Here is a 26,338-nt window from a genome sequence, read left to right on the forward strand (position 1 = left end):
CCCCCGGGCTCCACATCCACAAAACAGGATGGTCAGTCCCCTCCTGTGATGGGGCTCCCTGAACAGCTCAGAACAGTGCCATGTGACCAATAGCCCTTGACTCTGTGTCCACAGTGGGTGCCATGGTGGCAGGATGTGACCGTGGCACCACAGGGATGGTGGGAAGCCCCACCGCCCTCCTGGGCACTCCTGGCCCTGAGCTGCCTGTGGGAGGTGGAGCCCTGGTGACGTGGATACACCCAGCAGGGACTGTGAATCGAAGGACCCTCCTGGATTGTGACTTTGAGTCCAGTACTGACCAGGTGGATGGGCTGGCCGAGCTGAGGCAAGGGAGCCCATCTGAACGCCCAAACCCATGGCTGGGCCTGTGGCCACAAGAGCTTCTTGGTTGGGAGGGAGGGTCTGTCCTGTGTGGACATTGTGGCCTCCCTCATGTGGGACACTCCTGAGTTCTGGCTGGGACAAATGCAGGCCTGGTGAGAAAGGGATGGGGGACTCATGGCCAGGGGGTCCCAGCAGCTTCTTGGAACATCCCTGACCCACTGGGTTCCTCCCTGCCAGCCCCTTTCCTGGTTTCCCGCTCACAGATGGGGCAGCCAAGGCGCAGAGGAGGGAGAGACTCTCTCAAGGTCCCAGGTGGGACCTGGGATGGGCTGAGGGGGAGATCCTGTCCTGGGGCACTGGGAGGGCTGTGGCTGGGCCTTGGAGGCTCGTTCCCCCATCTACAAGGGGCCTGATGATGCCTTCTTGCCTGGGCGAGCTGGTGAGGTCAAAGTGCACCATAGGAAGCCCGCGCTCCGTGGGAGGGCTCTCCTGCTGCCGTGGGGGCCCATAGGGCTGCCACCCACCCAGGCCCTTGTGCCTGCTGGAGCTGGGAGCCCTCTCCACTGGAACTGGAGGTCTACTGGAGGAGGGTTGGTGTGGTCCTTCAAGCTGTCCTCCCAACCAGCCACCCTCTCAGGGCATGCAGAAAGCCAACATGCTCAGGCAGCCTGGGTCCTCAGGACCCGGAGACCCAGAGCCATAGAGCACCCTGGATCAAGCTACACCTGAATGCCAAACCAGGAAATAAAAATGGGCCAGGGCTTGATTCCAGCCCTGGCTCTGTCACTGGTGGTCACAGCCCCTTTGCACAGACCCTGCTCCTCTCATGCCTTGGGCTTCCCATCTGGGACCAAAGACCAAAGTGACATGGTGAAAATGAGCTTTGGGGAAAGACGGGAGGCCCTTCGTACTGCTCTCCACCAGGGGAAACAGCGCTTGGAGAGGCTGAGGAACTCGTCCAGGGTTCCCTAGCCAGCAAGTGGCATGGGAGTCAAGTGCAGGTCCCTCTGACCCCAACCCAGGCCTGCCTCCTCACATATCAGGTGGCTGGGTGCCCTGGGCCTTCAGAGAAGTCCTTTCCCCATTCACAGATGCAGACAGAGTTGAGAGGGGCAGAAAACAATCCTGAAAGTCCAGCAGGACCCCAGCTCTCCCTCGCAGGGACCGGGCAGCTGAGGCCTCAGCTCATGGTAGTTGGTGTGGCCAAGATGGAAGGAATAATCTGATGTGTGTCACCGTGAAAGCAGGCAGTGGCACCCACCAGATAAGATGTGGAGCCACGGGAGCTGCTGACATGTACTCGAGCACCCGCTCAGGGAGCGAAGCCACGCGAGGGCTCGCGGTAGCCCAGCTCTTGAGGACGGGGTGAGAGTTTCCACCCTGCCTCCCTCTGGGGCGCCCCCACAGGGCCTCGGAAGGTCCAGATCCCTGCGGGAGGGATGGGGTCTGAAGAGGTGGCGGAGGGGCTCGGGAGTCGCAAGCCAAAGATGCGTGTAAAAATGGGACTAAGTTGTTGTTGTTGGACAATCAGATTTCACACGCAATCCGGAGTCTCTGGCCAAGCTGGGGAAACTGGGCTCTGGTTCCTGCAGAGCCATGGCTGGCTCGAGCCCAGTGACTGCCACTGCTCCTGGGATGGCAACAGTGCACACCCCACCCCCTCCACCATTCTGGGGCAGCCACTTGGCCGTGCCCTGCCCAGTCGTTTCTGTGTGACTTTTTATCATTGAGTGCCTGGCATTGTGGATGTAACCGTGAACAAGGCCCAAGCCCATCCTGCTGGGGGAACGGAGAGGGGGACTTGCGCAGGCTCCTAATTCCTGGGAACTGCCCGACCCATGACACAGGGTTCCTGGGTGCCCCCCGCCCTGGAAGACCTGGTTCCCATCTCTTAGGGAGGTCTCCAGCTTGTCGCACTGCTCCCCAATCGCGTGCCCTCTGCTTTGCACACACAGCCCCATCTCCGGGCCCACTGCCCGCTGCCCAGTGTGGCCTCTGCCGGCTGGATGGGATGCACAGACCCCACGCCCTCCCTGGAGGAGGGTTTCCTTCTCATCCTAGGTCTGAGGTCATCAGAGGGCTTAAAGCCTGATATACCTGCCACCGTTCTCTCTCCACCTGATGTGGGCTGCTGCCCTGAGTGCCTGCCCCTGGGCACTGTGCCTGCTCCCTGCCAAGTTCTGCTCAGTCCCACATCATCTGGGGCCAGGCACTATGCCCAGGCTGAGCCGGCAGGCTGGTGATATTCTGGGAGCTGACGGTAGAGGGGGCTGGCAGGGCGGCAGCTCCAGCATGGTCCATGCCAGGACCAGCAGGTGCCAGGCACGGTGACGGCCGCAGCATGTGGGGACCCCGGGGAAGCCTCTGTACGCACTCCTGGCCCCAAGTGCCTGAGAGGCCTCCACCTTGCAGTGGGACCCCCGCCTCCTTCTTGTTCCCCAAGCCCTCAGCACCTCCTGGGCCCTGTGATGACGTTTTCATTCAACTGTCAGTTTCCCCGCTAGACCGTCAGCCCCTCAGGCCGGGCTGCTGATAGCTGTGTCACAGACAGCGCCTGGGATGCCCTGCATGCACGTGCCTGTGTTTGGAGGTGGATGGCACTGCCACCTGGGAGACAGGGCAGTTGGTCCTGCCAGCATGGGAGGGCCCTGCAGCCCTGTTTCACCTCCTCTCTGCTCCTGTTCTCCTGGGCTGTGTCCTTCCTCATCCCTGGATGCCATGCAAAGGCCACAGCCCCCCTACATGACTTTAGCGGCCCCCTTAGGCCTGGCTGCCACCCCTGGTGACCCCAAGCAGGGGCACAGCTACTCTGAGCCTTGACCGTTTCACAGAGGGCCTGGCAGTCTCCCAAGCTGCCCATCTACAGAGGCAGCATGGGTGACGGACGAGGAGGGGACAGCTTGGCCTAGGGTCTAGGTCACTTCAAGCCCTGACCTAGGCCTGAAGTCACTTTGGGCCAACTACCGACAGACAAGAGGGAGTGCTGGGGAGGCCCCCAGGTGTGGGAGCCCCTGCCCCGCCCCGCCTGCCAGCTGCTGCCTGTGGACTTCTCTCCCTATCGCTCAGAACATCGCTGGGGATTATTGATTTTTTGACACAGAACAACAGCCCATCTTTATCAGGCTGAACCCTGACCCTAGCTAATGGCAGAGCTGGAACTGCCCGGGAATAGCCAGCAATGCAGGGCGGGGCCTGGCCCACCCCCCAGGGCCTGCGGGGGGCCTCTCGCTACCTGCAAGTCCAGTGGCCTGTCCCAGGGAGCATGTGGCTCTGAGGGAAGGAGGGTTGGTTGGGCTGGGGTGGGATAATATCTTATCGCGCATCCTGCTCCCAGTCCGCTCGCAAGACGAGGCAGCAGACTGGGGTCCAGCTGGGTGGTGGGGGCCATGCTCTGACCCAGGACTACCCTTTCTGAGGCTCAGAGCCAGGTCTTGGAGGTCGTGGTGGGAAGCTGCCTCGAGTTCCAATCACAGTCTGACCCCCTGAGATGGGGCTCCTTGGGTGAGACGTGGTCTCAGACACCAACTGTGCCCTCTCCAGGCACAGCCAAGCAACTTGACCAGCAGGAGGAGCCCCAGGGAGACCAGTGGGGCCGCAGTCCTTCCATGTACCCTTCCATGTACCCCTTAGGGGTCTGTGTGCCAGGCCAAGGGAGGGGGCCCTTTCCTGCTCCCCACCATGGACGATGTCTCTCCACGGCCAAGGAGCCTGAGAACCACAGCTTTCGAGTCACCTTGCAGCTAAACCATGACCCATGTTGTCTCCAGGCTTCTGGAAAGCTAAATGCCCTGAGCCTCTGTCTTCCTACCTGTGAAGTGGGGAGGAGCCCCACTAGCTCCTGGACACTAGGACTTTGGTTTTGGGGGACCCTGAGGCCTGAGGACTGGGGTGGGGGTCCCTGGCTCTCCCAGCCCTGCCTCGTTCTGCGGGCAGGCTGGAAGCAGGATGTGCGATAAGCTATTTGCACAGGACGTATTTTCCTTACCTTATCTGCCTCCTATCGGCCTGGGCGCCCTGGCCCCTGCCCTGTTTTTCCAGGGCCCTGACGCCACTGAGGGCTCTTCCTTAATATGGCCTCCAGCTCCCCACCTCTCAGCACCCTGGCCTGGCCAGCGCCCTTGCTCCCTGCATGGGGCCGGGACCCCTGGGACCTGCTTACTCTGTTCACTTGCCTTTGGGGGCCCTGTCTTGTGCATAAATGGGCAGGAGGGGTGGGTGTGAGGGCTGGTGAGGGTGTGGGCAGAGGCCCAGGGTGCTGCCCCAACCTCAGGTGAGACCTGTCCTACCCAGGCTGGCAGGCGCCCACCCCACCAGAGGGCAACAGCAGGCACTGAAGCAGGCACTGGGGAGGACAAGAAAACAAGGACACGGCCACCACCTAATGCACTGTGAGCCCTTAGGGACTGAAAAGGTCCTTCCAGAAAGGACACTTCACACAGTCTCATGGGCTCCACCTACAAAGGAGGCTTCTACAAGTGGGGAGACTGAGGCCTCGAGAGGGCCTCACAGCTCTAGCTGGGGCACCAGGCCTCTGCCCTGGGGTGAGTCTTTGAGAAGCAGGGGGTGCTTCGGTGAGTTGTAAAAGCTGCAGACACTTGCTTTCATGGCACTGATCAACTCAATCACAGACGAGGAGACTGAGGGTCAGAGAGAACCTGGCCACACAGTGAGTTCAAACCTAGGCCCCCATCTCCTGTCCAGTGCCCTGTCCTTCCTTGTTCTCCTTGAGGGGAAACAGGAGGATGATGGGGCCAGCAGAGGCTGAGGAGGCTGAGGAGGGTGGGGAAGGCGAGGAGGCTGGCCCCATGCCAGACGCCACTCCTTCCCGCTGCACCTCTGCTCAGGAACACTTGGGGCTCCCCACTGGCCCCTGAATGGAATACTGTGTCCAGCCATCCAGCTGGAGGTCAGGCCGTGCTACACACAGTACTCGGTCACCCTCCACACCTCACCCCCAGGAGCCCTCCCGCCTCTCACCTGCCAAAGAGATGGCGTGCGCCTCCTCCAGGGGCAGCTCTGGGGGTGGGGGGACACTGGCAGAACCAGCTGAAGGCTTGGTGCCTGGGGAATGGCGGTGTTGGTGGGGCCACTCTAGTGGTAGCCCCAGGTCTGCAGGAAGGTGCACCCATGGGCATCCGTGTGGAGTTTGCTTCTTTTAGGATCATTTCCCCTCTTTTCGTAGACATTTTGCAGGACAGCACATATAGATAAATGAGTAAATGGCTCCCTATCTTCAGCATGGTGTGACAAGTCTCCTTGCCGCCCCAGGCCTGTCCTGAGTTATTTTTCTGGGCTGCTTTCCTAGAAGACAACTGTGGAGTCGATGTGAAGACATGCTGCGTGACACTCAGGCAGCCCAGGCTGGGGTGGGACAGGGCCACAGGGTCACATTGCACCCGGCAGCACTGGACAGATAGGCTGAGGGGTGAGGGGCAAGCCGAAGGCCCCATGGCGACTCATCGTGGACCCTGGATGGGCCCAGGTCGGTGTGTGGGGCCAGAGCTGCTGTCCAGGGCCCCACGTGGCCCGCAAGACACTGGGCATTGTGTTGGGGTAGGGGAGGTGGAGGGTGGACACAGAGGCGTCTGGTCTGGGGGGCAAAGCGGGGCCTTGAGCAGGGCGGGAGAGCCCCCCCCCACGACACAATAAGCCCCCAAGATAGCATCTCGCCTCATCTCAGGACGCGTTCGGCCCTTTCAGGCAGGATATGACCAGCCCTCAAGCCAATGGCGGCCCCTTTGTCCCATCTCCGGGGACCGATCTTATCGGCTGCGTCCAGAGCCACTGTAATGGAAAAACGCAGTGAGGAAATCAAAAGTTACGCACAGAGATAGAGGAATAATAAATAAATAAATAAGCGCGCAGCCGTCGGGGGGTGTGGGGCCTCTCAGGAACGCCGTGTGAAGTCATGGGGATGCGGGGAGGGACCGTGGTTGGGGGTCGCTGGCCTCGTGCCCATTCTGGGTCTGAGTGAGTCTCACCCCAGGACAGTCGCATCAGCTCCCTGGCCTTGGTTTCCTCATCGATCCAGGAACCCACTCCCTGGGGCTGGCGGTGGCCCGTGACGCATGGTGCCTTGGTTTCTCTCCTGGGGCAGGAGGTGGAGAAGCCAGGCCAGGGTGGGGAAGGGACGGCCTGACAGAGACCCTAACATGTCTCCAACAGAGGCAGCCCCAGAACAGGCAGGGCCTGTTGTGCGTGTTGGCCAGCAGAGGGGACCGAGGTGCCCCGGGATCTGAGCTGAGCCCAAGACATGCTGGGAACAAGTAAGCGTGTGGCACCGGCCTCCTGCTGCCCTGCCCTGCCTGAGCTCCAGGCGGCCTGGACCGTCCTGTCCCTGTCCCACAGATGAGGAACCTGAGCCCAGAATGGGGTGCGACTGGCCCAAGGTCTCCAGTGAGAGAGGTGACAGCTGGGAGCCGGGCCTGCCCTTGTGCCAGCAGTGACGCCCTGCCAGCGGGGTGTGACGGTGATGGCAACAGTACTGTTGCCAGGAACAGTGATAGCACTACTGGCAGTAACAGTACTGCCACCGTGGACTAGTAACCATAACTAACAGCAGTAGCACTATCTGCAGTAATAGTGGCAATGCTTTGACAGTGACAGCTCTACTGACAGTAACAGTACTAGTAATAGCAGCAGTGGCGGTGATAACAGTAGCAGCAAGTGACGGTACTGTAAGAGTAACAGCCCTTGTGCGAGGACAGTGGCAGTACAGTAACAGTACCATTAACAGGACCAGCACCGGTGTCAGCAACAGCAATAGTGCCAGTGCTGGAAACAATGCCCACCACAGTGACCGTAACAAGGGCAGTCAGGGCAGCTGCTGCCCACCCATTTGCTCCCCATCACAGGTGCCGGTCCCCATTGTCCCCGGGTCCTCCCATGTGTCCATCTCTGGCCATTCTACTGAGGAGGCAGCAGCCTCAGCGAGGTGAGGGGACCAACCCTGGCCACAGCCAGGCCAGGAGGGGACAGGCAGGGACACTTGTGGGAGGTGCTGGCGGGGCTGTGGGGGTGGGCTGGCTGGGGCAGGAAGCCGGGGAGGGCGGAGGAGGAAGCAGACTCGATTAGTGCCCGTGGCCAAGATAGGCTGCCCTGGCCACAGACAGCCACTCCCGGAAGGCGGGTGAGGTCGGCGGGCAGTGTGGCAGGCAGCCAGGCCTGGGCCCCCACCCGCCACCGAGATGGCCAGAGGACCTGGGCTTCAGCCACACTCCTCGTGGGGTGTCCGCTGTCTGTTCTCCAGTGCGGTGTCCACACCCACTGAGGAGGGGGTTGGGGAGCCGTGAGGACCCCCTGGGGCAGGGCCCAGAGAAGGCGGATGGGCAGGTGCAAAGCCTCCCTGGGAGGCAGGCAGAGCTGGGGGTAGGGGCTGCCCCACCTCTCCCAGCCTCAGTCTGCATCTGCAAGTGTCTGCCCAGATGGTGCTCTGTCTCTCGTGTCAGACTCGGCCTTCTCCCAGGTCTCTCTATGTCTGCCCCGAGACCCCTGCAGTCCACCCCCACATGGCAGCTGGAGGGGTCCGGTTAAAACCTAGGTCAGATCCTGCCCCGCTGTGCCCAAACCTGCACCAGTTCCCGCCTGCATAAGACACGTGGCTCTGCCCTGTCCTCTTCTTCCTGTCTCCCCCTGCCCACCCCTCAACCCCCACATTGATCCCAAAGTCAGCCAGACACGGCCCCACCCCAGGGCCTTTGCACCAGCTGCATTCTGTGGGGCAGTTTCCCCAGGGTGTTTGCAGGGTGTGCTCCTGTCCAGCTGAGCTCTTGGTGCAAATCCCCAGAGGCACTGGCTGTTCTCCTTGCTTGGGGTCCGGCCTTGCGCTGACTCTCCACTGGGATTGCAGCTCCAGGGGCAGCATGTGGGTCTACTTTTCTCATGCTGCGTCCTCAGGATCTATAATGGGGGCTGGCACAGTAGGCACTCAGTAAATAGAAGTGCAAGTGCATGAGTGGGAATGAGCTCCCAGGATGGCCGTTGAGCCTTGATAAAGAGCTGCCTGCCGGCCTTCTCTCCTCCCATGGTTTCTGGACATTGAGGCCCAGGCGCTTTTGTTGCGGGCAGAGGTCAAAGTCAGAACCAGGCCATGAAGGTGGCTTCCATCAGGCCAGGGCCGCTGTGGCTGCAGGGGGTCAGCACCTCCAGGGGGAAGAGCCACCGACCAGGGTTCAGCAGTCCGGCCACTGGGAAGCCTTAGCCCGGCTCTGGGCACATGTGGTGCCCGTGGGTCTCCCGGCTCTAGGAATGAGGGGAGAGCCGGCCTTAGGGCTGCAGATGGTTCGGCCCCCACCCAGGCCTTGGGACCAAACTCTTGGGAAAGAGCTCCGGGCCGGGGGCAACAGGCAGCCAAGGCGTCCATCTGTCTGCCACCACAGACCCTCCACGACGGGCCTCTCACTCTGGGCTTGCTGCCTCTCCTCACCCCCGCGCTCGCATCAGACCCGCGGGGCCCACTCTGGCCTCAGGCCCGGGCCTCTGCTGTGCCTCCGCCTGATGCATGGCGCCGAGATGCAGAGCTTGGCCTTCAGCACGCGGGGGCTGCTCTGACCACCCGAGTCACAGCCGCTCCCTTCCTCCTTCTACTCAGAGCCTCCCCCGCCACGTGTCATCTTTTTACTTCTTTATTGGTTAGCTCAGTCTTCCTCCTTCTCCTGCCCACTCCTGGGCTGCAGACCCACGTCCCCCACGACACACCTCTGAGGGCAGGACCATACCCCCGCAGGAGGTCAGTGACAACTGGGAAGGGAGGGTGCCCTCCTGGGGACACCCAGCCTCCTTGGGCTCCAGCTCCACCTCACTGAGTCTCAGGCTCAGCTGCAGAGCAGGGAGGTCAGGACAGGCATAGGCCCGGTGGGGGGATCCCCAGAGCAACTGTCCCTCCAGGGGAGGCTTGTAGTAGTCCAGGCACAGTGTGGATCCCCTCCCTGGGACGCCCAGAAGAGGTGGCTCCTGACCCAGCTGCTGGGCCTGGTGTCTGGAGCTGACCCCAGGCTGACCCCTGCCATCCGCCAGCGCCCCCTCCCCCGTCTGCTAATCTAAGACAAATAGGCCCATGGACTGCAGCGCCAGGCCGTGATAATGCAGAAGGGCTGAAATGATTTCCCACCCACACACGCCGGCTGTGGGGATGGGAGTGTGGCCGGCTATCAGCCCATCTCCCCGCTGTCCATCAGGACGGGCCGTCCTGCCTTGGCCGCCCGCCCGCGCCCCGATAACAAACCTTGAGGTTTGCACAGAAATTCCGGCCAGCAAGATTAGTCAGACGAGCACAGCCCAGATAACCGGCCCGACCCTCGCGCACACGCTGGGCGGGGATTCCGAGTCTCCAGCAGGCCCCGCATCACACTGGGGTGGGGGGATTGGCTTGTTCCCCCAGCAGGGAACAGCAGCAGACGCCTCCTCCTGTGTGCCTGGGGGTGTGCTCACCCCGAACCATACTGCGCACAGAAGCCAACCAAATGTCTCCCTTAAAACCCATCAGCATCTTCGTCTTGCAGCCAAGAAAATGGAGGTATCTCCTCATGGTCCATGGCACCAAGCTCACACCCTGATCTGTCCATGCCAGGTCCCCATCTGGGCCCCTAATGCTCCATCCACGCCCATGACACTTGAACCCTTTCCACGAGCTAATTCCTTGTCTGAACGCCCTCACCCCCCATCTGTCCTTCAGGCTTCAGCTTGGGAACGGGGGTGTCAGGGGCCCTGCTATGGTGCTGCTGCCCCTCCTGTCTCCCTGGGGTCATGACCAGCCTTCCCATCTCTGCCTCCAGGGCCTGGGATGGGGCTGGGGACAGAAGAGGCATCACCTGAGGTTTGGCCAATTGGATTTCCCTTTGTTGACTGTGGCATCAGGAAAGAGTTCCAGGCCCTGAGACACACACGGGTGAAGGAGACCCCATTTCCAGGGCCCTGAACCTCAAATAGCCAGGCCACGACCAAGTGCTAGTGGTTCCCAGGGCAGGGCTGGGGAGTCCCCAGATGAAGCCCAGAGACAACCTCCACCCCCACAGACGCTGCTCTGCTCAAACCCCAACTGCACGGTCCACCAAGGGCCAGGAGACCCTGGCCATGCCACTGTGCCCTCCTTAACTGTAAAACGGGGCTCAGCTAGTGCATCCCTTGCGGACTGTCGGCAGGATGATGGGAGACACGTGTGAAGAGATGGGCATGGTTCAGCACAGTCAATGCGCAACAGAACATGACTTTCATCAAGCCCTGAGCATGGTCCCCTCCACGCCCAGCCAGGGCAGCTGGGAACTTCTGTGCCTCAGCCTGAAGCTCACCTCCCCAGACAAGGGTTTTGGGGTCTGCCCCTCTTCCAGTCTCAGCTCTAGGGAGCCCCAGGCCTCTTCCACCACAGGCCCAGACTTCCAGTGGGTAGGCCTCACTTTGCTCCTAGAGTCAGTGGGGCAGGGGCCACAGGTCCTCAGCCTTCATGGAGACTGTGCTCCAGGAGGGATTTGATCACCCACTTGGGAATGGGTACAAGTTGGTGCTGTGCCCGCTGCTGCAGGAGAGGGCTTGGCCCTAGCCACATGCTCTCCATTCTTCCCCACTCTAGTGCTGCCTCTTTCCAAGGCTATGCTCCAGTCTGGAGTCCCACCGTGTGCCCTCAGGATAAAGCCAGGTCCTGGCCCAGCAGCCAGGGCCCTCACAGGAGGCCTGCTCACAGTACATAGCCCCCATGTAGCTGCTCCCCATCATGCCCTCGGCGGCTCCCTCCCTCTAGCCCTCCCGCTTGCTCACTGAAACTGCTTCCAGATGGCCAGGCGAGGACATCTGCTGAGCCCATCAGGAAGTCCACACTAACCCCTGAGGGCAGCGGACCCTCTGCTGGGTGCCCAGGCAGCTCTTCAGATGCCTCCTCCCTTGACTCCAGAGAATTCCAGAACTGAGAACCCTGTCCTGTCCTGGGATAGCTGAGCAGATGGGCCTGGGTCAGGGGGCACTTCCACAGGGAGAAAATCTTTAAGGTGTGCACTGCAGGGTACCAGTGCCATGGGCATGTGGTGTGCGTGTGCGCGCATCTGAGACAGTACGCTTGGTGCGGCCCCTGCTGCACTCTGGACCAAGCATAGGCCGAGGTGAACCACCCCCCAGCCCTGTGGTCCTCTCACCCTTTCATAGCTGGTCCTGCCCTCCTCCCACTCAAGGCTCTGCCCAGTCAGATTTTGTTTTGTAAAAAGTGGTTACCAGGAAAGAGCTCCAGGCCCTGAGACACTTACTGGTGAAGGGGACCCATGCCTAGGACCCTGATTGTTAGCCGCCCTCACCACCACACATGCCCCTGGCCAGCCACAGAGTCCAGGCTGCCCTCATACCATTCCACAGCTGAGGAGCTGTTGGGCAACCCCCGTGGGCCTCCTGGGGTCACCTCCCTGTTCCCCAGCTTAGAATGACACCCATGGCCAATAGTCGTGCACGAGCAGCTGGTCTCGGACTGCCCGCCCCACCCTGGGTGTTAGCACCATGCTGTCTCCCCCGAGGCTGGCCCTGGAGGGCTCCCAGGGGGAGACCCCACACCCAAGTCCTGGCTGCAGAAGAGGCCCCTAGACCCCTGCATGCTTCAGCCCTCCCTTCGTCTGTTTTCTTATGACCCAGACAGGCAGACCAAGGGAACACAAGCTACCCTTGACAGATAACCAAACAGGAGACATGAGGCGTGATGGCCTGGGACTCTCACAGAGTCAGATAGGACCCCAGAGCTCCAACCCTCCACATCCTGAGGGGGGCTGGTGTGTCAACCTGACTGCCTCCTTTTTCTGGACTTTAGGTAGGGAGGTGGGAAGGGAGGGAAGTGGGACATGGAGGGTACTGGGACACTGGAGCCTGTGACGTGTAGACAGTGAGGTGGCCGAGCTGAGCACAGGCAGCACAGAAGCGTAGGGGATCAGAGATCATAGCTCTTATTCATTTGCATATCAGAATTTTAAATGGCCAGCCCCTCCAGTGGACAAGGTCGTTTCAAAGGTAAAAATGTGGAGCTCTCTCCCTTCCGGCAAATTTGAATTTGGGCTGGTGGCTCAAGGAAAGATGAGGGACGGGCCGGGCAAGTACAGCCCCCAGAGCCTAACGCCCACCTCCCCTCAGCCCTGGGTCTGGCTGAGGGGACTGTGGCTCACACAGGTCTGGAGGTGAGCCCCCTGCTCAGCCCTCCCTGTGGGTCCACGTCAGGTCATGGCCCCCTCCAGTCAAGCCAAAGTCCACGGGACCCACTACACCAGATCCCCCCAACCCACCTCCCACTGCACCTGTCCACTCTGCTCGGAGCGTTCGCACAGGCTGCATCCTCTACCAGGCACCCACCTGCCCACACCCACGTGGCCCTTCTGACTGCTGGCCCCTTCTTGCCCTGGAAGCCCCCTGGGGTCACCCTTCTCTCTGAATCATCACTTTCTCCTGTACGTTGTAGTTCACCTGCTGGTTTTGTTTTGAGCTCCGAGGGCGGGTTCGGCCTGTTTTATGAGCCATTGCTGAAACACGAGGCTCCCAGGCACACGCCACAGCCAGCTGGCGGCCTCCAGCTCTCCCTCTGTGTGGCTCTGCCTGACCCTCTGTGGCTTCTCTGCTCCAGCCCTCACCTCACCTTGAAGTGGGGCTGCTGCCATCCCCGAGGCCACCTGCCATGTCACTGCTCAGCTGGCCTCCTTACTCAGAGCCTCCTTGGTCTGGGTGGGTGATGGGCTCTGTGGGGTCAGTTTGTCCTGCCTGTGAAGTTGAGATGACCGCCACCCACAGGGGAGCAAAAGGTGCTTCTCCCTGCTCCATGGCTAAGTTGCTTGGCCCAAGGCGTGGATGCGGGTCCTCTCAGCCGCTAGAGGGGAGTTCCCACGCCTCAGACAGCAGCTTCTCCCTGTTAACTGCTCACACCCTCACCCCAGTCCCAGAGGAACCAGCTGTCCTGGGGCGCCAAGCTCTGCTCTCTGTGACCTTCATACAACCCTCATCTTCATTTTACTGATGAAGAAACTGAAGCCAAGAGAGGTCGGGCGGCCTGCCTGCGGTGGTTCAGCAAAGTGGGGGCTCCAGGGTCTGTGTTCCTGCCTCTTAGAACAGCTCAGGTGCTCCCGTTTGAAGCAGCAACACTCAAACACAAAGTCACCAGCACCTGACAAGGTGCAGCGCTTTTGAAAAGTTCCAAACACCCACAGAGCACCTCCTCAGTCTCTTTTTGGAGCTCTGGGCACCAGGATCAGGTAGGAACAGGAGGGAGCTGGGGTGGGGGCAGTAACAGGGCAAGAGAGAATGGCAGACATTGGCGAGACCACTTGCACGCCCCGGGAGCAGCACTCTAGCATTTACAGAATGCTTGCACATCCAGACCCCATCTGCATTTGCAGCATGTGTCGGGGCTCCTAGATGCCCCTGGGGAGCAGGAAGGGACTGGGAGGCCTCCCTTCTGCCTGGTGCCAGGTGAGTGCCTCCTGGGGGTTTCACAGCCACCTGCCTGGGGCCTTGAGCACAGGAGGCAGGGCAGCCTCGTTGCGCCCACTGTGAGGTGTAGGGAGAGGCACTAGGCCGGGCCGCTCCACTGGGCTGATGCTGCCCACCTTCTGGGCACCCAGTGAGGTCTCAACTGCCCTCCCTGGGAGATGGGTCTGACCGGGGTGGGGATGGTGGTGCCAGGACACCACGAGCCCCGGTCCAGCCAGCAGATGGCGGCTAGAAAGGTGAGGAGGAGGTTGTCCCATGCTCACGCAGGACAGATGGGAAACCGAGGCTCAGGGCCCAGTCATATCCCCTAACCAGATGGTGCAGGTGCACTGGGGATGGGGATGGGGGTGCAAAGTAGCTGCTGGCCAAAGATGAAGAAACAGACTCAGAGAGGGAGGGAGAGATGTGAGGGGGAGAGGGAGGGAGGGAGGCGCTCACACCAGACCCAGCGGCACAGACAGTGTCCACGGGACAGAGGATGGAGAGCCCTAGAAAGCCACAAGAGCCCATGGGACCTGCAGGGTGAAGGTGGCTGAGCCCCTGCTGCGGCCCTCAGGCACTAGGCTGGACAACGCGCTGGGGGCCACTGATGCTGCTGGCCCTGGTGAAGCACTGACACCCCATCGCCCGCACGGGCAGCCCCTAAGAGATAAGAGCCCATGGAGCCTCCCCGGCTTCCCCAGCCAGGCGATAAGTGCGGCCTGCGTGGGGCCTGATAGGCGGTGGCCGCGGTGGCGGTTGGCCAGCAGCCACTTATCGGCGCATCGCTACCCACTGCACAGAAAGTCATATCTGTGGGAGCTGAGGGGTGCCTCCCAGGCCTGGGATGCAAATAGCACAGGAAGCCCTGGGGCTGCACCCCAGCTCCAAACCATGGTGCCTCTGGGGCTGAGCCCTCATGGGGGTCAGGCTCCCCTCCCTGGGGGGTCGCTTTCTGCATACAAAAAGTGGGGACGGGGATGCAAACACGGCAGGGTGGATAGGGACCAACTGGAACGAGGCTCAAAGCCAACGTTCGTAAATGTGGGCACAGCTCTGAGGCCAGTGTGGGCCAGACCCCACTCTGCCAGTTCCCAGCGGGTAGCCCTGGGTGTGTCCCTTCAGCACCCTGTGCCGGGGTATCTTCTTCCACAGAGTGGGAGTCACCATTGCACTGGCCTTGCAGGGCTGCTGTGGGTACTGCCTGGCGGTCCCCAATTGGGGTCCCACAGGCACAGGTGGTCCCTGCCATCCCCAGCAGGCCATTTCCACTGACAAAATGTGGGATCAGGAACAGGGCACACAGGGGCTCTGCAGTGCTGAGCTGGTCCTGTGGGCACTCTGGCTGTTACCCCATCCTACAGCTGGGGAACCAGAGGGAGTCCAGGCAGGGCTGCGATTAGCCATGGGCTCCTGCTGGGCCCCACGGCCCTGTCCTGTGTGTGGAAAGGCCCTGTGAAACCTGGCGCTCAGAAGTTGCGAGGCTGGTGTCAGTTGCCCCGACTTGCCGTGGGGCCTTGAACACGTAGCTTCCTGACTGAGACCCCAACATGCAGCCCCACAGCTGTCCCATGCAGTGCTCCATTTCTGCCTGGTCAGCCAGGCCCCTCCCCTGCCTGGGGTCCCTGAGGAGGGTGGACAGCATGTGCTGTGCTGGGTGCCATTTCTCTTCCTGTGGGTAACAGAGGGGAGCCCCCAGGGACCGGTGGCCACAAGGTCCCAGTGCTGTCTTACCGAGGACACTCCACTCACAGGAGCCCCTCCGCCCCTCCAGGTGGGAGAGGCTGTGAGTGGACTCAGTTTCCCCAGGGTGCTAGGTCCCCAACCCGGCTGTGGCCACCCAAGCCTGCCCCTCTCTCTCTGACCATAGACCCCCCCACCTATTGTGGGAATGGCTGTGTTAAATGATTGGGGACCGCATGGTACACGTGCCATCATGTCTACTCCGGCACCCATGCAGACATCTCTAATCCATCACCACGCTCCTCTCCCAAGCCTTAGGATCCCTCCAAGCAGTCCACATGGCCAGTCAGGAGACCATCTCTGTCGCCCTATCCATTTAGGCCCCATGGGACCCCAGAGGAGGAACGAGGGTCTCTCTGCCTTCCCTGACGCTTCGCAAGATGAAGCCCTTGCCATGTGCCCTCTCTCTGTTTGCTTCTCCAAAGACACGATCCTGGCTTATGATTACGCCAGCAGGTGTGCTCTGTGAGGCTGCAGGTATGGTGTCCACAGAGGCTCTCAGCGAACGCTTGGTGTCCACACATGTGCCTGGCCCGACTGCCCCGCCTCCCCTCCCTTCCTCCCTCCACTGAGGACCATGCCATCTCTCCCTGGCCTGCCTCCCTCACCCATGTGTCCCTGGTGGCAACCCTCCATGCAGCAGCCCGGAATGCCACCCCAGTCCTCGGGCCACACTATTTAATGAGGAAAGGCAGAAACAACCTGACTGTCCAGCCTTTCCTATGTTCATAAATGCATGGATTGTGACGTAGTCCCTGAAGGGGCAGCTGCAAGAGAATTCCTCATGGGACTTCTGAGGTCCTGCTGCAGTTGCAGATCGCAGAGCAGGGATGACGGGTGGGTGCACAAAACTGCCCCGAAGACATCCCTGCGGCCCAGGCCTGGTGGACATTTGGAGCCAACTTCTGTCTGGGATGTGGCTGCAGCCACCCCGGGAGTTGGGGGGTGGTGCTCTCTGGCCCTGCACAGGCCTGGGCACCTACCCAGGATGCCCTGGGGCAGTTCTGGGCAGCCCAACCTGGCTGGGAAGGCCCCAGGGCCCAGGCGGTTTGGACACGGACTCTTGTACCCACCTCTCTGCCTTTGCTCTGGCTGTTCCCACCTCCTGGGATGCCTTCCCCACCCAGGTCAGACCTTGCCTCTGGGGAATCCTTTAAATGCACAGGCCTGCTGGGCTTTGGAAAAGGCACAGGCCTGGGCCTAGTGGGTCTCCTCAACCCGAGTGTCTAGAATGGCCCAGCTCCAGGGCTGCCCTGCATGGGTGATGCTGTGGACCCCGATTCGCTGTGTGGTTACCTGGCCCGTTCCAGGGGCTGCCCATCTCCTCCTCCTCCTTGGGCCTTGTCTCTGGCTCCTGCCCCTCCATTTCCTCGGGGCCTCCTGGGGATGTGGGGGGTGGTGGCGGTGGGGGCAGATTAAGATCTGCAGAGAGGAGAACACCATCATACACTGCCAGCCTCTGGGAGCCAAGCCGCCCCTCCCTGTAGCTGGGAGGGAGACTGAGGCCCACGGTGGGCATATATAGGCCCAGAGTTACTCCACCATCTTGGCTCGCTCTCATTGGAGGAGGGGGAAGACACCCCAATTTTCCTGTTGGCCTTTTAAAACCCCTCATCCCCCTCATTAATTGTAGCAATAATAATTATTATTCCAGCTGCTGTTAATAATTAGAGCACAGGATGGCCTATAGGCACGCCCAGGCCAGTGGGCACATGCACGGCCTCCGGCTCCCTGGTCCCTCCACCGGCAGCTGGGGGCCCCTCCACCAGGCCCCGCACCCAATTCCAGCCCAAAGGGCATATTTGCCTTCCCAGCCAGGCCTGATAACCACCTCGGTCCCCAATCGATGAGCTCCCATAAAGCCCCCCCTTGGTGACGTCATGCACCCAGCAGATTATTAATACCCGCGATAAGGGCTGTGATTAACATCAAATAAATCAATCACACAGTATAAAAGTCCTATTATTTTTGGCTATAAATCAAAGTGGCTGGCACTTGAGCTCCAGCCACCATGAGGGAGCCGCGCTGGACCCGCCTGAGCAGCAGATACTGCTCCCGCGCCGCCTTATCGCGCCCATCGCCACGTTATCACCAGGGCCTGTGCCAGGTGCAACCCTGACTGTTTTTTCCAGCTCCTTCCCTGGCCCCACCCCCGCCCCTGTGCAGCCCCAGCTCCCAAATCAGATAAGGGGCCTGGCTCCCCGGGAGAGCTGGCCAGGGTCAAAGTCCACCAGCACCGAGCTGCTTGCCCTTTGGCGTGGCCCCTGCATTAGCGCTCACTCTGGTGGGCAGGCCGCCTGACATTACCCTAATGGTAATAAGATGGTGATGGCGATAGCAGCCGTGCTCCACACTGCTCACATGCCCCTCCTCACAGCCACCCTGAGGAGCTCACACCCAGTTTACAGACGTAGAAACTGAGGCTTAGGGAGTGTTAAGAGCACAGGCCTCGGGGACAGGCTAGTGTGCTGTCCAGTGGCTGTCCCTGTGGCTATACCACTAAGCAACCGCGATGATGATGACGGCAAAGATAATAATCACAATGAGCCAGAGGTGGGCCCAGGGTCCCTTCACCTGACCCTGTTTCCCTGGACCCCAAGAGCCTGTACTGGGGAAGGCGCCTAGGAGCCAGCAGGCTTGTGTGCCCGGGTCTGGGGGTGAGGCCTGTGGGACTCTGGGCCTGCGGCCATCCCAGCTGGGTCCCTGATACCCAGAGTGGAAAATGCTGAGGGTGAGGGGTCCACAGTGAGAAGGACCCCCTGCCCCTCTGCTAGGGACAAAGGTCTGTCTGGGATCTCTTCCTCAGCCCCTGCTTGGCATCCAGCCGCCCCCACAACCTCTCCACGGTTCACCCTCCATCCCACCCCAGGGCCTTTGCACTTGCTGTTGCCACTGTCTGGCACGCCCATCCTTGGCATGCACAGCACAGGTGGCTCCACACGTCCCTGGGGTCTCTGCTCAATGTAACCTCTCCCGAGAGTTCTTCCCTGTCACTCCATCTCTCCTTCACCCACTTACCAGCCTCCCAAATGGCCCAGGTTGTGGCTACATCTCCACCCTCAGACTACGCTGTGGGGTAATGCGGACTCTGTGTGCAAAGGGTTTCGGGTACAGGGTGGGTGTGAAATCACTGCTGCAGCTGCAGGGGAGGCAGGGGTAGGTGAGCCAGACTCACAGCCAGGCAGAGCCCAGCCCATGAACCTGCTGCTGTCCGTCCCAGACTCAGTTTCCTCCTCTGGAAAACAGGGGTGAGAGAGCTGACCTCTCTGGTGCCTCCATCTCAGTGAGGCCTCTCCTCCAGGGGTGTCTAAGGTGTCTGGGGGTACAGCTGACCTGAGAGGCTGCCTTAGCCCTGCGTGCACCTGGCCAGAGCAGGCCTCCTGATGTCAGGTGAATTCTTTCCTGGGAGGGTGTGAGGTCTGCTTCCAAGGCCTGTCCTCACCTTGAGAAATGCCCTGATTCCCCTCCAGACTGCCACCAGGAGGGTCCACAGAGAGTTTGGAGATGCCTGAGGTGTGGGCAAGCAGCAGGCACAGGGATGTGTGCGTCAAGCTGAACCCAGACCAGGGTCAGTTCCCAAGTGGGTGCTTGCGGGCTGTGTGACCCTGGGCAAGTCACTTAACCTCTCTCGGCCTCGTTCCCTCATCTGCAAGATGGGGTGTGGTACCCTCGCAGGATATGCCCATTGTGTGCTGAGCCGAGCACAGCTCTCAGTGGCCCCTGCTGGGTGGGCCCCACACCCCCGGAAGAGGGAGGCCCCACCATCCCCGTTCATATAAGTCAAACTGAGGCCAGGAGGAGTGTGGCTTTCCCAAGGTCACTCAGTGGCCTGTACGATTCCCTGTCTCACCCTGTGCTAGACCTTCCCCATTTGGGCCTCAGTCTCCCCATGTGTACCACAAAGTGCTGAACTTCCTGGACTCATGTGGTCTCCTCTCTCTTGCTACCACAGCACCCCTCAGGCCCTCAGTGGGACAGGCTCTGGCTGGAAGACACCTGGGCCTCTTCTGACTCCGCTGGGCATAGTTGGCACAGACATTTCCAAGCTCAATGCCCATTGTACAGGTGTGTTAACTGAGGCCGCGGCAGGGGATGTGGGCAGTGTGAGCAGAGGGCTCAGCCTGACTCACCTGCGCTGGAAGGGCTTGGGGGCTCGGGCTCCCCTGTGGCCTCAGGCTCTGGTGCCACGGGCTCCTGCTCTGAGAGGCTGGTGTCCACGGCCTGGGCCTCCTCTCCGGCCTCCATGTCTCCAAGGGAACCTGTGGACACAGCCCGAGAGGAATGTATGAGGTGCCCGGGTGGAGTTGGCAGCTGGGCAGGAGTGGGGGCTCAGGCACTGGGGCCAGGAGTCTTTCCTCCCCCCAGCCCCCGCACCCCCTGCCTGCCCCTGACCACCAGCCCCATGGACTTGCTCTTGTCAGGATGAGGGTCCCAGCCCCTCCTTGTACTCCCTCCCATCCACCCGCTGTCCCCAGCACCGGGGGATAGGCCCCCACCCCCACTCAAAGCCACGGGAGCAGTGTGGGGACCTCTTGTGAGCTGGGTTCTCCTTGGGGATGGATGAGTGCCCAGCCCTCCCCCGCCCACAGGTGCACATGTCCGGGTTCACAGAGCGCCAGTGCCCATCCCGGCCCCCAAAGGCTGCCACCTCCTGCTCCCACGCCCCTCCTCCAGGAAGCCTCCCCTGGGTCCCCGACCCCTGTGTGTGTCCCCCACATTCAGCTCCCTAAGCGTGAATTCAGGGTCCAGCACAGGCCTGGCACAAAGGAGGTACCAGAAGCTCAGCTGGATGAAGTAATGGTTGATGAGGCATAGGTGTCTGCGGTGGGGCTGGGGCCCCTGGCAGCCCGCCCTCCCTCAGAGATGCTCATGGGCACAGGTGACAAGGCAGACTGAGACGGGTCCATGCAGCTCAAGGGAGGGGTGGTCCTCCTGACCCCTCGGTGACCCCCAGAGTGCCCCTGAGAGGGGTCAGGATGGTAGCCTCACTGGGAGATCAGACAGGTGGTGTTGACTATGTGAGCAGAGGGACAGCAGCCAACAGCTGTCCCTCCCACCCGGCCCCTGGCCACTCCAGGTCTGGGCCCGGAGGCAGGGGCTGGGCCTGGGGCAGCTTCCTACCCTGACTACCTTCTCAAGTTCATCCTCTGCAGCCGCTGACCTGGCCCTCAGCCGCGGCTCACAGGGAAATGACCTCCCACTGTCTGGTGTGAAGCATGGGGGAGGGGCAGAGCCTCGGGCATCTGCCAGGACCCCACAGCGGCCAAGCCCTTCATGGAGAGCACACTGAACAACAAGAGTCTGAAAACCATGGCAACGCTACCAGCCCCCACGCCGGAGGTGTCTGATGGGACAAGTGGGCTTGCTGGAGGCCAGAAAGCACCAGAGAAAAGGCTGAGCATTGCAGGGCGAGGTGGCAGCATCCCAAAGGTGGGCAGCAGGTGAGCATCGTCTGGGAACCATGCCTCTGTGAATCTGATGAGTCTAGTGCTTCCCTCAGAAAAACACACAGAGGGACCAAAACTGACCCAGTTTCGAGGACTTCTCACCAAATCCTCCTGGCCCCTCCGTCTCCTCCTTTGCTGGGTTTTACTAGGGAAAGGCAGAGGTCAGGTGGGTGGTGGATGAGGGAGGGGGCAGTTGAGGGTGGGCCTGCTGATGCCACAACACCTGCCCAGCCAGCAACAAACATGCACCCAGCCAGCTCCCAGCGCTGGCCCACAAGCCAGTTTGGCCCAGCAGGACAGAGACCCACCAGGACCGTGACAGGCTGACATCCACACTCTAGCAGTGTCTATGGAGCAGGGAGGTGGGAACACTGGGTTTCTGTTGGTTTGGATCTCAGTGCACCTCTCTGATCCTAAGGCTGGCTCGTGTAATCACAACTACATTGTTTCCGGTGGGGCAGACACCTTTCCTGCCTTCTGCTGACATCTGAGGGCCAGACATAGGACACAGTAGTGCACAGGGTACAGTGGTGTGGGACTGCCCGGCCAGGGGGAGAGACAGTCAACAGACTGAAAACAACAGCAAATGAGAAAGTGCATTGAGAGAGAAGGAGAGAGACAAGGGGGGAGCTGTGGGGGCAGCTAGTGCAAAGGCCGGAAGGTGGGGGAGATGGTGGAGGAAGGGAGGGCTGCGTGTGTTGGGAGTCGGGGCCAAGGAGGGTGGGGGTCTGGCCACGCCAGCCTCAGGGGCCATGGGGAGGACTGGATCCTAAATCTGGGGGCACTGGGGAGCCATGGAGTGTCCCAGGCAGGGTGTGGCAGGATCACTTTCCCAGCTGTAGCTTCTGCCATCTAGCTCTGGACCCATGAGTTTCAGTCTCCCCAGGACACCCTGGAGTGGTAATTACAGGAGGGTGACTGGGCTCAGACCACACAGGAAGCAGCCCCGGGCTAAGACTCGCAGTCTCTCATCAGTGTGCCCACACGGGCAGGCTCTGGGGCTGGTCGGGCACACCCCAGACCGGTCTGACTCGTGCCCCTGGGATAGGCGGGAGGCCTGACCCTGTGACCTCCCTTGGCATACACCAGGGCAGGAAGGCAGCAGCTGTGGTGAGGCCAGCCTCCGCTCCCCGCCTGTGGGGTCAGCCCTGAGCAGGCACTGCCCTTCAGTGAGGCCAGGAGGCTCTTGGTGGTACCGGCCTCAGCACGCAGCACACAGGGACAGTGGGTCAGCCATTTTTCAGCCCCTTCAGAGAAGGCTTTGTGCCTTCTGTGGCTCATCTGGAGCTGGAAAGGGATGCCCTGGAGCTATGGTCCCTCCTGCTAAGCACCTGCAGGGCCTCAGGGCCTCAGGTGCCTGTTGTGGCAGATGGTACAAGGCCACCTGCTTTCAGGGACTTCAGGGATCACAGCATAGGAGCCAGGCTGATGCTGGGAGCACCCAGCAGATCATCCCTGTGACACCCGTTGCGGCCCCCCGGCAGGAGCCCCAACCCTCTATGCCCCTCCCTGGTGGGCCTCAGACACCCAGGGAGGCCCCGAGCTTGTGCGGGGTCCTCCCATCTACAGGAGAACAAAGGCGCCCGCTCCGTGCAAAGCCGAGACGAATTGCGTGGAGAAAAGCTGCCAGGCTGATTTCAGTTCCAGCACAATTAAAACAGCGCCGATAATGCAGAAGACAATCGCCAGCCAGCAAATCACTCTGAGCCCACAAATGGGGTGTGGCGAGGAGAATACTGCCCTGGGCTGCCCTGGTGCCTTGAAAGTGCGTGGTCTTGACCCTGCTGAAGCCCCTGAGTGGCACCAGCCCGGTCTGCAACGCACCTGGGACCCCACTGGCTGGGGCATCTGGGAGCCACGGCTAGAGGCTGCTGCTTTCTGAGATGTCCTGTGTCAGGATTACCCCCCACCCCCAGCCCCTTTGGAGAACCTTCTCTCTCCTTGGAGACCCCAACAGCTGGGCCAGGCCAAACCACAGCCAGGCAGGCTGCTGCATGTGGTATCTTTGCTGTGTGGCCTCAGGCAAGTCACTCCACCTCTCTGTGCTCGAACTCCTTGTCTACACACGGTAGCACAGCAGCTCCCACCTCACAGGATGAAGTGCATTGCTCACCCGTACCTTCAGAGCTGAGCTCAGGGCCCAGCACAGACCAACCAACCTAACTGCCATTACCACTGGCTGTTACCACCCACTGCCTGGCAGGACATGTGAAATGGGGAAAGGGGCATGTGCTATTATTAAGCACTGACTGTGTACGGGCCAGCCTTTTACAGGCGTCCTCTCTTAACCTCCCTCACCCAGGTAGCTGAGCAAGAGTGCCTTCCAATCCCCATTTTGGATGGAGAGACTGAGGTGGAGACGGGTGGCGCTGGCTCAGATCTCAGCGTGTAGGCGGCGGTGGAGCAGGTGTGTGTGGGGAGAGGGGTGCAATCCTGGGCAGCCAGTTAGGGTGCATGGAAGTGTAGTGGGAAAGGGCAGTGGGGGATGTGGTGATTGCCACCTCGTGTGGGGGTGGGGCGGGACGGAGGGGGAGGCAGGACCCCGAGGCCAGTCATGATATGAATCCCACCCACCGAAGAACGTCTCAGCACCCCCAGAGGTAAGCCCCAATCATGCCCACTTTACAGATGAGTAAACTGAGAACCAGCAAGGTGGAATGATTTGCCCATGGCCCTTAGGGAGCAGGGGTGGTGGTGGGCAGGAACACGGGGCACGACCCCAGGCCTGCCTCACCTACCACCCTTCCCAATGGGGCTCCAGCCATGCCCTCCTCTGCACCAGGTGCGGCCCCCACAGCTCCCCTCACCCGAGAGCCACCTGCAGAGAGGACACCACTGGCTCCATTGCCTGGACGGGGCCAGAAAGACTGTACTCACATCCTCACCTGCTTGGGGCATCCACAGGCCACGACGGTGGTCACTGGTGGCCGGGGCCACCTGCAGAGAGGACACCACTGGCTCCATTGCCTGGACGGGGCCAGAAAGACTGTACTCATGTCCTCACCTGCTTGGGGCATCCACAGGCCACGACGGTGGTCACTGGTGGCCGGGGCAGTGCTGGGCACAGCCCCCACAGTGCCCGGAGCCCCTCGGTTATCACAGCAAGCAGACGGCCGTGCGCCCATCCGTCTCCTGCTCATTAAGCCGGATGCCGAAATGGAAATGCAAACATAATAGCTATTTGATTGGGGGTGAGATACTTTGCATATCGGCTTGGCGCTGATAGCGGGATTTCATCAACTCCCTTTTTTCATGCTTTAAAACTGAATTACGGAGACAGGCTCTGTGCAGTGGATGATCCCAACTCCCTTCCCAGTCCCCACACGGGCGACGATTAGCACAAGCCCCTCCTGGCTTTGATGGTGAGGTAGGGGGCGGGGGTGGTGGCTCCTTTGAAATGACTGCCTCGTGCAAAGCTGGAGCTGGTTGCCAAGGAGGGAACTAAGCCCCCAGATGGGCCTCCGGGGTGGACCTGCCAGGTGGGGTGTAGAAGGCACACGGGACAGGGAGCCCGAGGCTCATGGTGAAGCCCCCACTGTCCCTCCTGGCTGCATGGCCTTGGGTAAGCCCCGTGTAAGCAGCCCCTGTGTAGCATGGGGGTGACTGTGATCTCCCCACCTGGCTCAGGCCCGACCTCACCCATGACTCCCTACTGAATGCCTGTCCGTTATACTGGGTGCCTTCTATAGGTTTCTCTTTCTGGAGCCTTGGGTATGCCAAACGCTGCACTAGGCGCTGGAGACCCAGTGGTAGCCAACACCACCCTCCCCGAGAAAAAAAAAAAGAAACATGCACGTGTGGCCGTGGCTGGGGGGAGAGGTGGAGGGGCAATCGGGGAGGCTTCCTGGAAGAATTGGCAAGTGGGTGAAGAACTGGATGGACAGAGGAGGAGATTGACAGCAGCTGGGGCCAGGGAACAGCACTACAGGCAGGGGGACAGCAGGACACTGAGGCTGGGCCGGGGCCAGCCACACATACCTGAGCCTGGTTTCCTCATGGAGAACAGGGATGAGAAATCAGTCTCTGGTCAGGGGCTGGGGTGGAATTCAGCCAGACGGTGCTGGGGGGTGCTGGGCACAGACCTGCGGTTTTTTCTGCAACCGCTGTCACTGTTTCAGCCCTCCAGGGAGGGGTCCCACCTTCCCCTTAGGGGTGGGGGTGAGAGTGGATGAAGGACAGACTGGGGGGAGGGGATGGAGGGCTGGGGGAAGAGGTGGGGGGTGCGGGGCACTGGGAGGTGGTGGTGAGAAGGGTAGTGGAGGCAGAAGTGAAAGACCCCAAGGCTGGCAGATAGGTCACCTCACTGGCCTGGGAAGTAGGTGGGTGGGGGGCACCATGCTGCCCGGAGAGAGACCCTGGCCTCTGGGTGGCACACAGAGGCCAGATAAGGCCCTGATGACAGGCAGAAAGTAGCAACAGATTCAGACTTTCCCACTGGCTGGGCAGTAGCTTGGGCCATGGCAGGGACAGAGAAGAGATGGGGATGGCTCTGTTCTCCCTGAGGGGGACGAGCTGTGGCAGCTCAGGGGGACCAGGACCCAGTCCACAACTGGGGGCTGTGACGAGACATCCCCAGGGCCTGAGGCCTCCAATCAGACCTCTGGGCTGTCGGGCAGCATGACCTGTGGCAGGTGGCCTCTGCCCTGGGCCCTGGTGAGCAGACTGGGTGCTCTCCAAGGCCCTTGCTGTTGACCAGCAAGGAAACCGAGGCACAGAGGGCAGCTGGCCCAGATCCTGCAGTCAAAGTCAGGCTGCCTGCTGCTCTGTGCAGCAGCCTCTGCCCAGGCCCCTCAGGACCAAGTGATCCTGCCTGATGCCTAAGCCTACCAAGCCACTAAGCTGAATCTGAGACCATGGCCAACTGAGGGGGGACTGAAGAGCCCTGGGAGAGCCTCTGGGTCCCAGCCCCTTCCAGCAGGGTCTGTTCATACCCAATTTACCACCAGGAAACAGGCTCTCAGCATCATGCCCCTGCAAGGCCACCTCACATCCAAACACATCACCCCTGAGAGAGACCTGCAGACCCCACTGCCAGCACAGCCCCAGGCCCTTCAAAGAGTGGCCCCCCCCCGTTTTCCACATGGCAACATTTGTCACCTGGCTTAAATTGGTGGTCTCAGGATGACCACCAAACTCCTTCCTGCTGCCACCCCTGTCACTGGGCCTCAGCACATGCCGTTGCCTCTGCCAGGAACTCACCCCCCCTCTCTGCTTGGTTAAGCCTCCTCATCCCTCAGGTCAGCACTCAGAGGATCCCCCCCAGTCCAGGTGGGTCCCCATTGTCCAGATCTCCAGAGCCTCGAACTCGGCTGGAGGAGCTGTGTCTGTGAAAGCTTCCCCACCACCTTCCCGGGCCCAGCACAGAGTAAGCCCCAGGAGGGATAACAAGCCCCCCCCCCCCCCCCCCC

General features: G+C 61.0%; 1 protein-coding gene across 1 annotated transcript in view; it reads right to left on the minus strand.

The window, feature by feature from the left end:
- Nucleotides 1-24,070, minus strand: part of ZFPM1 (zinc finger protein, FOG family member 1) — a 51,165-nt gene extending 27,095 nt beyond the window's left edge. Inside the window, exons 1-4 of the mRNA XM_008565885.1 lie at nt 23,935-24,070; nt 19,614-19,742; nt 18,926-18,991; nt 16,780-16,905 (exon numbers count right to left, since the gene is read on the minus strand). Of these exons, the coding sequence (XP_008564107.1) occupies nt 16,780-16,905; nt 18,926-18,991; nt 19,614-19,742; nt 23,935-24,070 (457 nt within the window). The remainder of the gene's footprint in view (nt 1-16,779; nt 16,906-18,925; nt 18,992-19,613; nt 19,743-23,934) is intronic.
- Between the last annotated feature and the right edge of the window lie 2,268 nt (nt 24,071-26,338).

The sequence above is a fragment of the Galeopterus variegatus genome, unplaced genomic scaffold, assembly GCF_000696425.1.
Source record: "Galeopterus variegatus unplaced genomic scaffold, G_variegatus-3.0.2 Scaffold210, whole genome shotgun sequence".
NCBI lineage: Eukaryota > Metazoa > Chordata > Mammalia > Dermoptera > Cynocephalidae > Galeopterus > Galeopterus variegatus.